At 44.5% G+C, this 14,811-nt stretch overlaps 1 protein-coding gene across 1 annotated transcript; it reads left to right on the top strand.

Moving 5' to 3' along the window:
- Positions 1–291: 291 nt before the first annotated feature.
- Positions 292–13,911, top strand: inhbb (inhibin subunit beta B). The gene is made up of 2 exons (XM_085136333.1): positions 292–2,839; positions 9,094–13,911. The coding sequence occupies exons 1-2, from the start codon at positions 2,452–2,454 to the stop codon at positions 9,918–9,920; spliced, it is 1,215 nt and encodes a 404-aa protein (XP_084992459.1). The 5' UTR covers positions 292–2,451; the 3' UTR covers positions 9,921–13,911.
- The last annotated feature ends 900 nt before the right edge of the window (positions 13,912–14,811 follow it).

Raw genomic sequence — 14,811 nt, 5'->3', positions numbered from 1 at the left:
ACTCTTACTGGGACTTAAAGGCTACACAGTCTAATCTGACTGCTGTGCAACATACTGGCCCTCATTTGGAGCAGCAGGTGCCTTTTCCTTTAGGGATTGTAGTTCTAAAGCAATCCATCGATGAAAGCAATCCAACACTGATGTTTTCTTCTTATGTAGTTAAATTGAGAGGTTATTACCAAAAGAATGAAGTATAAAATATCAAGTGTTATAACTATTATAACATCCCTTTACAAATGGATTATTACATTTAATCATTATATTTAAAAAAAAAAAAAAAAAAAGAGATTACATTTTTAAAAATCCAGTTTACATTTTTTTAATGCATTCAGCATTAAAAGCTAAAATTTCAGATGTGATATTCAGACTCTTAGTTTTTTCAAAGCCTGTTTGACAGCAGTTACATTGTGGACATCTTGGTTGAGTGTGTACAGCCTCTTGGATTTGGGAAGTTTCTCCCAATCTTCCTAGAAGATTATCTCAAGCTTGGTTGGGCTGGATGGGGAGTCTCCTGTCCCTGGAGAAATCGCTGTTGAACATCTAACCTTCAAACTGTGGATATGCTTGGCTGAAATCACCCTAGCAACCATATCTACTAGTTGAGGAATGCCTCCACAGCATGATGCTGCCTCCACCATGCATCACTGCAACGGTGGGCGTATCAAGCAAAGAGCAGTGCCTGGTGTTTTTCCTGGAGTTCTGCCAGTGGGTATAGTTTTTCTTGCATCAGACATGGCAGTGTGTTTCCTTGTGTGTTGCTCATGGACTGTACAGCCGCTGTGATGTCACTCATTGGTTTCAGTCTCTATGCTCCGAAGTATCCACCATGTTTTGTTGGACTAGAATTCCACATATTTTGAGGCCGAGGTTCCAGAAAGATCATAGACTGAAGCATCACACAGATTAGTGTGATGCTCAGTAACATGCAATTGAAATTCTAGAGAATCACTCATTTAAACTGAAGTATAAACTTTTAGGATGGTATGGTAGGTATTCTGGATGATGGCCGATAGGACACCCTAGTTTGCTATTGAGGCTGCAGATGACTAGAGCTATTCTACATACATGCGTTAACAGCTGTAGGGCCAAACAGGCATTTCGATAATACTTAAACTCACTTGACTTTCATTGGTCACTGGTACACTGGCAGCAGGCATGTCATACTTAGTGAGTCCACTTTTCTCCTAGAAATACTCAAAGGAAGGCGAGGAGAAGATACTCAACTATGGATTTTATCACAGAAAGAGAGCTCCTTGTCCTTCATTTAGGAGTGTCTCTTTCTGTTTGTGTATAGCAGCAGTGTGTAATGAGGTCTTTCTGTCGGTAGATGGCGCTGTTTGACTGATAATTTGTGTGGTTACCAGCCCTGCGAAGTTCCTGATTTCATTTATGGTTCCATCCACCTTTTTTTAAAGGTTGCAGTGAAATATAAATTCAGTCTCTAATGAATCTGATTAAAACTATTATTTTTTTCTATAGCTCACAAACACAAGTGAACGAATTAAAGATACTGAAAATGGTTCTGTATGGGCTGTAATCTGTGTGAAGTTCAAATCCTGTGTGGAAACACAAGTTTGATGCTTTAAATCTAAAACGTTTAAAAATCTTTAGAAAGTAATAATTTAAATGTCTAATTTCGGGGGTCTGACTGTGCGCGGTACCTCCGCTAAAAGGGCAGTTATAAAACTTCCTACATTTGGATATCAGGTGAACACCCACACTGGAGGCTGTAAGTCAAATATTGCCAAGACCTGAGGGAGAAAAAAAATTATGCAACCGCTCCGGGGCCTCCGTGTTACCATAATAAAACTATATCCCACAGTCGTGGATCTTTAGACGTAGTAATAATCCCTTGCGCGCTGTTGGTGGAAATCCCCACGTGGTGTACGAATTCCTGTATAAAAACTTTGGGTGTGCGGAGCCCCTGTTGTCGTGATTGCAAAGAGAGGAAAGGGTCTCACTGAGCATAATCTTGCAGGACGCACAGGGAGCTTGCCACCCTCACTCGCGCACGGCGCACACACAAAAAGACTCGGGACTCACGGAGCGCTCGCGTTCTGCTTGAAGCTGCGGGACAGGAGTCTCCGCAGACTGCTTGAATGGAGAGGAGCCGCCTGTACGGGGTTTTATTCACACTTGTGCTCTTTTGTTTTGGTAGATTACGCGTCTGAACGCAGCGTGGTTTGACAGAAGCGCATCAACAATCAGAACTGTCGTGCGCGCCTCTCGGTTACAGAGATGAACTTTTATTTTGTTGCTGGATAACGAGCTGGAAGCACAATGACTGGAATCGTTTAGTCTCCTGGAATACAAACACATGCTCAGTGGATTTATTCACTGGATGATTTCTCCCGGAACTTTAGTAAATGAAAAGTCGCTTAAATTTCGGTGTGCATTTTAAAAGATTCACCATTTCTTTCGTAGCGTTTGGACTGTAGAATAAACTTTAAAATGAGCTTTTATAGTGTGGCACTGTCTTGTTTAGTTGCGTGCGTGCTGTGCGTGCGCTGCAGCTCGGTGACCGGGACAGAGACTCAAAGCTCACCCCAGGAGTCGTGCGCGTCCTGCGGCTTCAGGGGGCCGGATCAGTCGGAGCGCATGAACATAGATTTCCTGGAGGCGGTAAAGAGGCACATACTGAACCGGCTACAGATGAGAGAGAGACCCAACATCACCCATCCTATCCCGAAGGCTGCGATGGTGACGGCGCTGAGGAGACTGCACGCCGGCAAAGTACGAGAGGACGGCCGGGTGGAGATCCCCAGCTTCGACGGGCAGGCTGCCTTCAACAACGAGGTTCAGGCGGAGACATCTGAGATCATCAGCTTCGCAGAATCAGGTACAAATCAATAATTCACTGCACATGTCTAATTCGACCCTTGCCTGAACTCTTTCACCCTTTGAGTCTTAACAGGCAGCATGGCACCAGGTGAGTTAATACCTGACAATCCTTAGCAGGTATATATATATATATATATATATATATATATATATATATATATATATATATATATATATATATATATTTATTTTTTAAGCGGCAGAGGCAGCCACAACAAACAGCCATAAACACGGAATCTGGTGCAGCCGTCATTTTTTCATCATCTTATTACGTCACACTGGCTGCTGATTTAAATCCTCCTGTTCTGGAAATCCAGAAGAAATGAAACCAAAGACAGAGTCCTTAAATTACCCCCCTGTGTTGTCTAGGGGATAAAAAAAGCACCTCTGAATCCAGTTTCATCTCAAAGCTGAGCTCACATTCAATACTCCAATGTATAAAGCCCTCTTTTAAATACGGACAAAGTCCCTCAATTGGCCATTTATCCCTTCCTCTAAGAATGTGTATCTAACTAATTCTCAGAAGTCTAAAGAGACACACACACACACACCCTCCTGTGCGCGCACACACCCTGACACACAGCCTCAAAAACACACATACACACACACACACACACACACACACACACACACACACATATACACAACAAAATCATCAACAGAATGGAATAATTGTCACTTGGTGCTGTGAGTACCACGTCTCCAACACAAACTGTTAGTTTAAGAGAAAGGAAACATAAAATTAAACTCACAAAAATAAGATGCTTTGTACACACACACACACACAGGTTTCCCATAGGCTCTGCAGCTACAATTAGCCTGAATGGACTGTGAGCTCCTGCCTTCATTGGGAATGATCTGAGCGCCCTCATGACAAGGCAACAAAGGCCGGGCAATTATTATAAGAGCTCTGTGTGTTCACATCATGTCAACATGGAGAAGAAAAACAGCAGCGAAAACAAAAGAAATTGCTCAGAATAATGTATGAGACATCTGAGTCCATGCTGGGTTGGATGAGGTGATGGGACTGTTGGTGCTGTTAGTGTGTCTGTGTGTGTGCCCATATTGCAGCGCTGCAAAGCCTTAAAGGTTCGCTGGGCTCCTTTGCTGCTGCTTCTTCTTCTACTTCTGTGTTTTTCCTCGCTCTATTCTTCCTCACACCTTTGAGCCTTTGTGTGGCATTGTACCATGGAGCTGGCTCGGGTCCCTGCTCCCTAGACCCCGTCTGCCTCCCGGCCAGCTGGCTCGAGGCCCCCCAGATCGGATGCTGCCAGCCAGGGCACGGTTTAGAGGCGAGGTCTCCAGAATGCTCTGAAGCCAGGGGAGTTTGTCCCTCCCCAAAGATGAGGAAGCCTGAATTGTTGTTTTAGAACAAGGCGAGATGGGGGGTGAAGTTGGCATCTGGTTAGCCAACAGAGAGCCAGTAAATGGATGCTGATAGGTGTTTGTGTGCTTTGTTTTTCTGTGGGGTCAGCTTGTGTCCCGTCAGCGCAGGGTTAACCGCGGTGCCTTATCTCCGGTAGCACAGTGGTACAGAGTCTGCCAAGTGGCCTCGGGCAGGTGAGGGAGGGGATGCCAATCTCTCTTCTCCCCTGACATGCTCCCGTGGGCCCTTACTGAGGGATTCGGTGTCCCGTATCCACAGGAGCGAAGCGGGGAACACGGGCAGAGAAGAAGGGAGGGCGAGAGAGAAAGCGCTGGATGGAGAAGTTCAGATGGGCGCTTCTCGATTGCTCGCTGCCACTGCTTGGACCCAGTGAACTTGTGACAAGTGGTCCAAAACTCAGAATTATGACTTCATTATGGGAGGTCACTAAGTAGTTCCTCCACAGGATCAGGTTGGCAGGTTTACTCCAGGACACTGCTCTTTCATGAGGAGCTGTCAGTCATGGCACTCCTGGACCTGCTCCAGCCATTTTCCACATTCACTCAGCGGGGTGTGTTTCAGTCAGTGGGATCGGCTGCTACTGTATAGCTCCTGATCCTATAAATGATTTATGCACAGTGATTAAAAATTCCTCTGTGGTAAAGCTTTAACAGCAGCAGGTCCAGCACATGTGTGGCTTTAACCTCTGGTCAAGAGTCCAGAGTCTCACGTCCACACCTCCTCGATCTGTGTGGAATTCCTTGAGAGCTGAGGCCTGAGGGGTGGCGGCCATATGTCACGTTAGAACCACGCCGTGTGGTCTTGTCGACAGCATCTTTGAGTAATGAGCTCTGAAACTTTCTATCTACCTGCCTACTTGCCTGCCTCCATCCACAGCCTCTTCCCTGGCTCGGCAGCGCAGGTGGAGACACGCTGAAACAGCCCACCCAGGTGTCCTGCCTGCTGATAATCACTAACAACGTTTTTCCACTGTGGGGTCAGGCGAGGCGTGTCCAGGCCAGCTCCAAGCTGCTTGTAACACAGCATGAAAAGAACAGTTCATTCCTCCTAAAGCACCTCAGCTGAAATAAGTCATGCGGTGTTCAGATGTATGCTCTTACAGCGCGAGGATCTATATGGTCCATGACACTGAAGGAGTGATTGTTAGGGCTCCACTCAGAGAATCATACATATGCCACCTGTCTACAGGTAGAAGCTACGTTAGACGCTGTGGTTTCAGGCTTATTTCAGCACTTGAAAACCTTTCATATCAAGCAGAAGTCCATTCATGCCTTTGTAGCGGCAGATTAAACCTGCCAGTTGTCGTGACATTGCAGATTTTCCCTGTGGATTTTAACCTTTTACCATCCACAAGGTCACAGGGCAACCACTTAAGGTTAGGGGTTGGTGGCATTTTAGCTACTTCAGAAACTAGAAGACATGACCTTTCAGATCAGCTCTGTCAAAATGCAGTTTTTTGCAGTTTTACTGTGAGTTTTATTTCCCTCTAACTATGCAAATGAGTGAAACTTCGATTTTCATATCAGTTAAAATCGATCTATATTATGATACAAAACAAATCACTATTTCTGTGAAGCCTAAAGGTTTCTGTTAACTCCAAAGTGTAGATATGAGGTTATTATATAAAATATAATAGATATTAATACATATTAATTAATAGATATTAAATGATTATGATCAGGAAGCCAGATAACAAGGATCCGCTGCTTAAAGCCAACATTTTCCACCCTGCTTGCTGCCGTAATGTCTTGCAATGTAATGCATTCGTGATGACTCTGTGTCACACTCTTTGGCTTTTGCTGTAAAAGCATGTTACACAGAGAAAGAGTCCTGGTTTGTATACAGTCTTGGACTGTGTGTGCATTTTGAAGGTAAAAGGTCAGTTGTGCACTGATGCCACTGCTTCAGATTGTATAAACGATTCATGGTGTTGCCTGCTTTTGTGGGAACAGTTTGTGGCGCATGCTGCTCTGCTTCTTTGTCAGATTTGAAATGGCCAACATATCTTCACACACCACCGAAATCCTCGGATGTTCTAGTGGAAAACGCCGGATGTCTGTGTCGATGACACTGTTTTTGTTAACGTTTGTCATTTTCTCTTTCATGTCACTCACACTCCTGTCATACTGCTGTGTACGGCTAGAGTAGCTCAAAGAACCATGGTTATCTCAGTTTTGAAGATTCACTTTCCTTATTGGCGAATCTTGGGAAAATGTCTTAGATTGTGATATGATCATATCACTCTGGGAAATTTGATAAACCAATTTAAAGACAGATTCATGAGTAATGAAATTAAAGCTTAGTCACAGGCTTACTGCAGATCCTGAGCAGCTACAGCATAAAAGCAGCTCAGTAATATCCAGCGTGTATAAATTCCTCAAACTGTTTTGGCAAAAGATTTCAAATGTGACCTCTGAATACTCCTAAACCTAAACCCCTCTGTGCATACTTTTCCCAACTTGTCCCTAGCCCCGTTTACATCCTAACCTTTAATCCCTTCTCTTTCTCTGTCCCAAACCTTTATAACCCTTCTCTTCCCTCTCCCATTGTTTAGTTGTTCTTTAGTCATACTACCGTATGGTTTGATCATGTAATTAAGTTATTTATTCAAAAAAACTGTAACAATACTTGTATAACAAACACAAGTTTTATTTTCAAATGTTCTCTGAAGTTTTGTCAGTTAAGGGACAAAAAAAAACCAAACAATTGTAACTCAAACACACGAAAAACTATTTACATTTTCCCCAGAAGAGTCTCTCTAACGTCTCATTATTCCTCTATAAAAAAAAAGGGGTTAGGGTTATCACCAATGATGACTTGGACCTCAGACCCCAGAGGGTTACCCATCATCAGTGATGAGCCCAACCCTAACCCTAATTCTCACCCCAGCAATCAAATTATTTATTTATTTAAAATAAATATAATTGAAATATAATTCCAAATTACACACACTGAAGAATAGTCATGCTTTTTTTTTTCCAAATTAAAAAAAAGAAAAAGCACATTTTTACCTTTCTCCAAAATGTGGGGTTTGGGTTACCACCTATATTGCACTTGCATTTCGGAAGGTTAATACATACGACACAAGCCAAATGAAGCAAAAGAATACTGTCTAACAGGAAAATAAGAATACAGTGTTAGGGTTAGGTTGGTGTAAGGTATTATGTTGGTGGGTTATGGTTTAGGTTTACTTCTCAATATCAGCAATGACTTGATCTCGGATGGTTAACTACACCTGAATTTCATCTCTTTGGGGAATAGGTTGGCCTGGAATCAAAATGGGACATGATCATACAGACGTCTTATTTTGCAGCCCGTCACTGTGCGATGCCTGTCTCTCTGAGCTCAGAGCTGTCAAGGCACGTACGGTGATGACTGAGGCGAGGTTAGTTACTTGTAGCCCTGAGGGGTCTTTGCATGAGCTGCTGTTCAGCTGATTCTTTCACGGTGCTGGCTTTGCGTCGATTTGAGCGTGTACTCGTTGTGCACTGTCATATTTTAGCCACAGGCTGATGTGTGGAGAGTTGCTTACCGTGGGGGTGGGTGGGTTTGTGTGAGCAAGCAGCTGACGTACTAGAGAGTGGAGAGCTGGTCTGAACAGGCCCCTGTGTGAAGGTAAAGCTGCACTTTAATGGAGGAAAAGGCACCAGGCGCTTTAAAGAGGAGGCCCATCTTTGGTGGCCACCTGTTGACACTGACACACACTAATCAGTGGGCAAACAAAGTAATTTAGCTGCTTTCAAAGCTCTGCATGAGCACATTGTGGCAAATCTCCTGAAACAGAAACCTTTCTAGTTACCTCAGGGTAATTTGGAAGACATCATTGGGCTGAAAAAAAAAAAGTAGTGCCAGAGAGAGCCCAGCGCCACCTTTAGACACCCAGGATCTCTTCATTGTGCTGCTGTAGAAAGTGGCCAGTGTCATGTAAATGGCTTTTATTTTTGCCTCATCATGCTTTTTGCTGGAACGCCACGCGTTTCAATGGCGGGCTGCAGCGCGGCGCTCTCCCACTGCCTCACACAGGGCTTTGTGCTGTCACTCTCAGGGTGCTCCCGCTGGAAGGAGGTGCAAAGGGGTAGCATAGGGTGGGAGGCGGGGCTCGGGTTGGGCACGAACAGCGAACTCAGTGAACCCCCCGCAGGCCTTAGCCATGCCCGCCACCCTCCCAACTTTTCCACTTCTATCCTTCCTCCTTCCCTTCATCTTCCTCCTCCCTTTTCCTTCTTTCGCTCTCTTTTCTTTTTGGTCCTGTCACTTACAAAAATGGACCTAAAGCCAACTGGGCCTGATCCCAGAACTGGCCTGTTACCGCTGGCCTATCAGGAGCTACCACAGAGGTCACCTGATGCAGTCATTGAGAGTTAACAGAGAAAACAAGGGGAAAACAGATCTGTGGAAACAAAGCTGTGCCCTTCTCAGGGGCTTTCTCTGTTTGTGTGTTTGTGCGAGCGTAGAAAACAGTCTATAGGTCAGTAACCTTTCTCCTGGAGCCACAGAAGTGCGCTTGGTTTAAGCACAACAAAGACCTCCCAGCCTGTCATGGCTTTCAACAACCCATGCTCAGTTGTCGAGAAGATGATTAAGCTGTCACATGTCCGCCTATCTCTCTTGGATCAGACGTGATATCACTTACTGAAATTACAAACTACAGCCATGTGATAACTGCTGAAGCATTTTCATAAGCACTGAGCAAACTGAAAACAATATAATGCTGCTGAAACGTCCTCAGCTTTGGATCCTATGATTTGAGTCAGACATTTATTTTTGTTTTTGCACACTGAACTGACTAAAAGAGACTGTCGTCTACCTTCTTAAAAAATCTACCTCTGTGTAATAAATTCTTCTGTTTATTCTCTTGCTAACAGATGAACAAACACCCTCCAAATCCAACCTGTACTTCCTCATCTCCAACGAGGGAAACCAGAACCTGTACGTGTCCCAGGCCAACATGTGGCTGTATTTCCGTATACTTCCAGGTGGTCCTCAGAAGGGCATCAGGAGGAAAGTGACGGTCAAGATCCACTACCAGGAGGCCACGGCCTTCAGCGGAATGGAAGGAAGCCCAGGAGGTGGAGGCGGCGGAGGGGGAACAGGTCGCTGGGTTCTGGTGGAGAAGCGGGTGGATCTGAAGCGCAGCGGCTGGCATACGTTCCCGCTATCTGAGGCAGTACGGGCAGTGTTTGGGAAGGGCAGCCGGAGACAGGACCTGGAGATCCACTGTGAGGACTGTGAGACAGCTGGAGTGGCTCCTGTTCTGGTGGATCCCAGCGACCCATCCCACCGGCCCTTCCTGGTGGTGCGTGCACGACAGCTGGATGGAAAGCACCGCATTAGAAAGCGGGGGCTTGACTGTGATGGCACCAGCGGGGGCTTGTGTTGTCGACAGCAGTTCTACATAGACTTCCGGCTTATTGGCTGGAACGACTGGATCATTGCACCAGCAGGTTATTACGGTAACTACTGTGAGGGCAGCTGTCCGGCCTACATGGCAGGCGTGCCGGGCTCAGCTTCATCCTTCCACACTGCGGTAGTTAATCAGTACCGCATGCGGGGGATGAGCCCGGGCTCAGTAAACTCCTGCTGTATCCCCACCAAGCTCAGTACTATGTCTTTGCTCTACTTTGACGATGAATACAACATCATCAAGAGGGACGTGCCCAATATGATCGTGGACGAGTGTGGCTGCGCCTGAGTCCACACTGGCCCGTCATTATCTGGACTGTCAGGAAGGCTTTTTGTACAAACAGGATGTTATTGTACGGTACACATATATATCTATACCTACTGTATGTGCAAGCAACACTGGTACCATCTAGCAAAAGCAAGTATCACTGTTGTGTCCACGTGTGTTTGCACGTGTCAGCACAGTGTGTATTTATCAGAGTGAGCGACACGCTTGCCGCCCGCATTCTGCCCATTCGTTGGTCAGCGGCGGCACGAGAAGGGAACGCTTATCACCAAATGATACTTTTCTCTAGTTTGCCATTTCTAGTTAAAAAATAATGGCCCGTCATCTCCTCGTAAATGAAGATTTAAAACAAAACAAAACAAGCGCTTAAGGAAAGTGACATGATTGGCTTCACTGCCCACATGCCCCCTGCCCTGCTCCTCCAACCCTCTGAAGTACTCTGAGCACATAACAGACTTGTGTTTTTACAAAGCACTGACAGTTCATCAACTTATACAGTTCAGAACACCAGCACTTCCCTGCCACGCAGACAGACTCAGTCTGGCTGTCCTCTCTGGTGGAGTTAAACTGGCAGCGCTTAATGCCTTGCAGGATTACAGCCTTCACAGCAGCGCAGCGGCAGAACAAAGTCCTCCACTGAGCCCCCACCGCCACCTCTGCAGCCGCCACTGCTGGCGTTATTGTGGCCGTCACTCTTGTGTTGACAGAGAGAGAACTGCTTTCTCCTTCCCCCTGAGGCTCAGCAGAAGCCAGTCTGCAGACTTGGAGACTCTAGTTTTGGCCCAGTGGGTCACCACAGTGCAGTGCAGCACTTGCAGAAACTGAAATGCACACCCTGAATAGCACTTGTATAAATAAATGCCTTCCAAGGGGTACTGAGTGTCCTGTCCTATCGCTGAATAAGTGCCACATGAGCTATGCAATGTATAGTAACCTATACCCATACTCAACATGCTATTAGACTGAATCCTCTCCCCCTCTCTTTCTCTTCTTCTTCTTCTTTCTCTCTTCAGTACTCAACTCTTTATCAATACTTGAAATGTAATCTTTCGCTTCCTTTCCAAAGCGAATGATTGTTGTGACGTTTGCACTGAAAAGTTGCGGATTTAGCGAAACAAAAACTGCCATTGAAAAGTTATTTTTATAGAAGTAAATTTGAATTTTGTTTCAGATGTATTTTAACTAATTAATGGAACCAAAGAGGCCACGATTTTAGCTGTAGTGCTCGGACGGCAAGGCCGCCGAGTCACTGTGTAAAATACCGTTTGTGATCATTTGTAAAAGGCCTACCACCGCATCAGGGTACGACATTTGATTCTCCTGTCTTAGCTCTATTTTCATTCTCTGTTTTGTACAATGAGCAACATTTCATTTTTCATCTTTAATTCTATTTTTTGTTCCAGTTTTCTATTTAATAAGAAAAGCTATTTTAGTTCCTGTCTAAGAAACATTTAGTCCAGTAAATGTCATCTGTACAGTTTATGTAAAATAAAATGTTTTCTTAAATATTTTGTAACTTTAACTTCCTTTCTGCATCATGTTTTAAGTGTGACTGTTTTTGCCTAATGACAACATTCATAATATATATTTTTATTATTATTATTATTATTATTATTATTATTATTACTACTACTACTCCTACTATTTTTGCTGTTGTTGTTCTTGTTGTTGCTGTTAAATCTGCTAAGGAGCATTGGGACCAGTCATAAGGTAAAATTCAAAAATAAAGTCAAAATGTCAAGAAAAAAAGTTGAAATGATGAGAATAGAGTCAAAATAGTAAGTTTTATTTGATGGACCAGATGTTTTTTTTCCTCCACATTCTGATTTTATTCTGAAAATTCAAAGTAATAAAAGAAAAACTCTTCCTGCAGAAAAACTTCTTCACCTAAATGTTTTACTAAAAACACTCTAGATGTAACAGTTCTATGATGTGCGTGTGTGTGCGTGCGTGTGTGTGTGTGTGTGGCCCCCTAACCGACTTCACTGTTGTTGGTAACGGTGGCCCTCTCTGGCTCCCCCTCTGGCTCCACCCCTGGGTGAAAGTGTTGGGTTTGTACTTTAGTCTTTTCTGTGCTTTAGGCTGATATCCACCTAAACAAAAGGGTGAGGCTGAAGTTGCAAGAAAAACATGAGCACATTTCAATCTTTGTCTCCACTGGTTCAAACATAAAACATTTCTCTGCTGTCGCCTGCCAGGATCAAGTGTCTCTCATAAGCTGGAGCTGTAGACCAGTAATTACAAGCATGATTAACAGCTTCAGTGGCATCCACAGCGAGTGCCAGCGCACAAACCTTCAAATACCTGCCCGATTCCTCCTTGGCTGCAGAGTCTGTTGCCGTGCTTGTTTTTCATCTGTCTGCACGGCGTGTTGTTTTAGTTTAGGATACTTGTGCACATGCTCATGCAGGTTGTTACATCAGACCTGTTTCCCTCTGCATCACAATGTTTCTATTTCCCAGCGTAGGTCTGCAGTTGCTACAATGTGTCAACACTTTATGCAACAGCACAAGGCTTGCCCGCCTGAATGTCTGTCTGTCTGTGCCAACACCTACCAACGGCAAGATTTCAAGTAATGTTTCTGCAGAGCCTCCATCACAACACATCACATGTCCCTGTTAAAACATCAGCCAGATAATTGCTCTAAATGTATCTATTAGGACCTGCCAGGAAGCGCAATGAGATTTGTTTACCTGCAGGGCAAATAGCACGTTAGGGAGGGATCAGTGTAAGTTTTTTTTTTACCTGGAACACCGCATAGGAGTGAGAATAACCTCGAAGAGCAAGAGCACATATCTCTATAAAGACAAATTATGAAAACAAATCAGTGTTATGGTGTATGACTGACAGGTGAAGAAGAGAAATGATCTGTCACAGAGGTTTTTTTTGTTTAATACTTCTTGGAGGAACCTGACAGCGTGTGCAGAGAGCAGAGAGGAGCGTAGCTGTCTTGTCATGCTTTCCAGTGCATGCCAAAATCTCCACAGCTGGAATGTTAACGACGCCGAGCTGGAGCTGCAGGCCATTAAAGCAGAGCTGCATTCTGGGCCACACACTCGCTCCCTTAAAATCACATTACAGGTGCGTATTTTGTAGGCTTTTGGCATCGATAATCGCTGGAGCTATACGCACGTCCCCAAAGGCACCTTTAAACAAACACGCACATACACAAGTGCAGCCTCTCCAACCCCGAGCTATCAGCTTAAAAAAATATTGTCCTCCTTGCCCTCCCACATCTAAAACCGTCACAGGTTGAGGTCATGACAGCTGCCAAGTTGACAGGGTCAGCTGGTTTATCGCTGCAATAGCAGCGCTTATTCTTCCAAATCAGCCCTGGCCGCATTCACTAATGAATTTATGATTATTCATCGCCCGGGGCCAGGAATTCCTCTGCTTGTGTTTGTCTCCGTGGTCTGGAGGAATGCATTACATGTGTTGATGGGGATGTACTGATTGCCCACGTACCCTCTACAAAGGGATTGTTGGATGGTAAGTAAGGTTTTATACCCACCATCCTAACCCTCCACCAAATAGGTGGAGGGTTAGGATGGCTTTAATCTCCATTTGAGGTGATAAAATCCTGACCTTTTTTTCCAGCCTCAAGATATTGTCTAGAGGGACTTTTATTCTAAGGAGATATGCCATTAAATCTAAGACAGGAGGCTCATTCTGCCTCTATTTACCTCACCCTACAACCCAAAGTGACATTTTGACCTCTGGAGCAACATGGACTGTGCTCCTTGGGAGCTCCTTCTCACAGGAGGATTACGGCAGCTGTGGAAAGGCTTTGCAACTTGAAAGCATATTTGTGATCACTAATGAGCCCAAAAACTTCATTAATCCAGATATTCCAGCCTCGATTTCATTTTCTTTTCTACTTTTTGTCACTCGGTTGGGTTAATCAAAATGATGTAATCAGTTTACTGTGCCAAAGGTGACACTGGGAACGACCAGTATGGAAGTGCTGGTTAGGATTTAAGTTGACTGACAGGAGCACCAACTCTGACTTTTGGTTTAACAAATGGAAAACAGCATTAACACTGCTTCTAAGTGTTGTTACCAGATCAGTGATTATATTTTCTCTCTTCTGGCTGCTGCTGAGCAGGAGGTGAAGAGGTCAACGCGGCACAGGGTGTGTATTTTTGTGAGTCCACAATGTCATAATGTCAGGGTTGTTTCTTAGCAGATCAGTAGAACAACTGAAGCCTTGTCACCAACTCTCTGCCTGCCCCCCAAACTGTCTCGCTGTCAGCCCCTAAACCTTCTCACCTTCTCACCCCACCTTCCACCATCCCGACCTCCTGACTCCCAGAGTACTGAAGGCAAACTCAGGGGCAACAAAGCCCTCATTTGTTGTTGTCTGTGTTGCCCACCTTAATGATAGTTTGGATGGATATGTGAGACTAAAGGGTACAGTCTTAGATTCTGCTACGTTTCCTTTCAGCATAAATTTGTAATAATATGCAACACAACCTGAAACACAACACCATGAGTAATTTGCAAAAGCAGATTAATATGACCATAGATTGTAGGAAAAGCTAGAAGCAGAAGGTGTGGTCTTTGTGTTTTGGAGTCAGAAATGTATTTCGATGAGAGCATGAAGTACTGCACACAGACACAATAACATCCAAATAAAATCCTAAAATTTCACTCACCAAAACTGCAACCATATTCTTGGTCAGATAATTTGCTAAAATGCTCCAAAGGGCTCCAGCAACACAAACACAGTCCAGCGGTCCAGTTTAGGCACTCCAATTAGCTGAGGTGAAGCCTAGCAGACAGCTACAGGTGCCTGCTTGCCATCCACCTGTCAGTCAAAGTGGCCACACCTCTAATTTTCAAAATGTTAAGCCTTGAAGGTCTTTTGTTAACAAAAAAAGAAAAAGAAAAGCAT

Source organism: Neolamprologus multifasciatus, chromosome 16, assembly GCF_963576455.1.
Source record: "Neolamprologus multifasciatus chromosome 16, fNeoMul1.2, whole genome shotgun sequence".
Lineage (NCBI taxonomy): Eukaryota > Metazoa > Chordata > Actinopteri > Cichliformes > Cichlidae > Neolamprologus > Neolamprologus multifasciatus.
The sequence above is the reverse complement of the archived record's forward strand: the minus strand, read 5'-3'. Positions and strand labels throughout refer to the sequence as shown.

Excerpts from the sequence above, each read along its gene's own strand:
- inhbb (XM_085136333.1), top strand. The coding sequence starts at position 2,452 with ATGAGCTTTTATAGTGTGGCACTGTCTTGTTTAGTTGCGTGCGTGCTG. Across the intron at positions 2,840-9,093 it reads CATCAGCTTCGCAGAATCAG|ATGAACAAACACCCTCCAAA; the intron begins GTACAAATCAAT and ends TCTTGCTAACAG.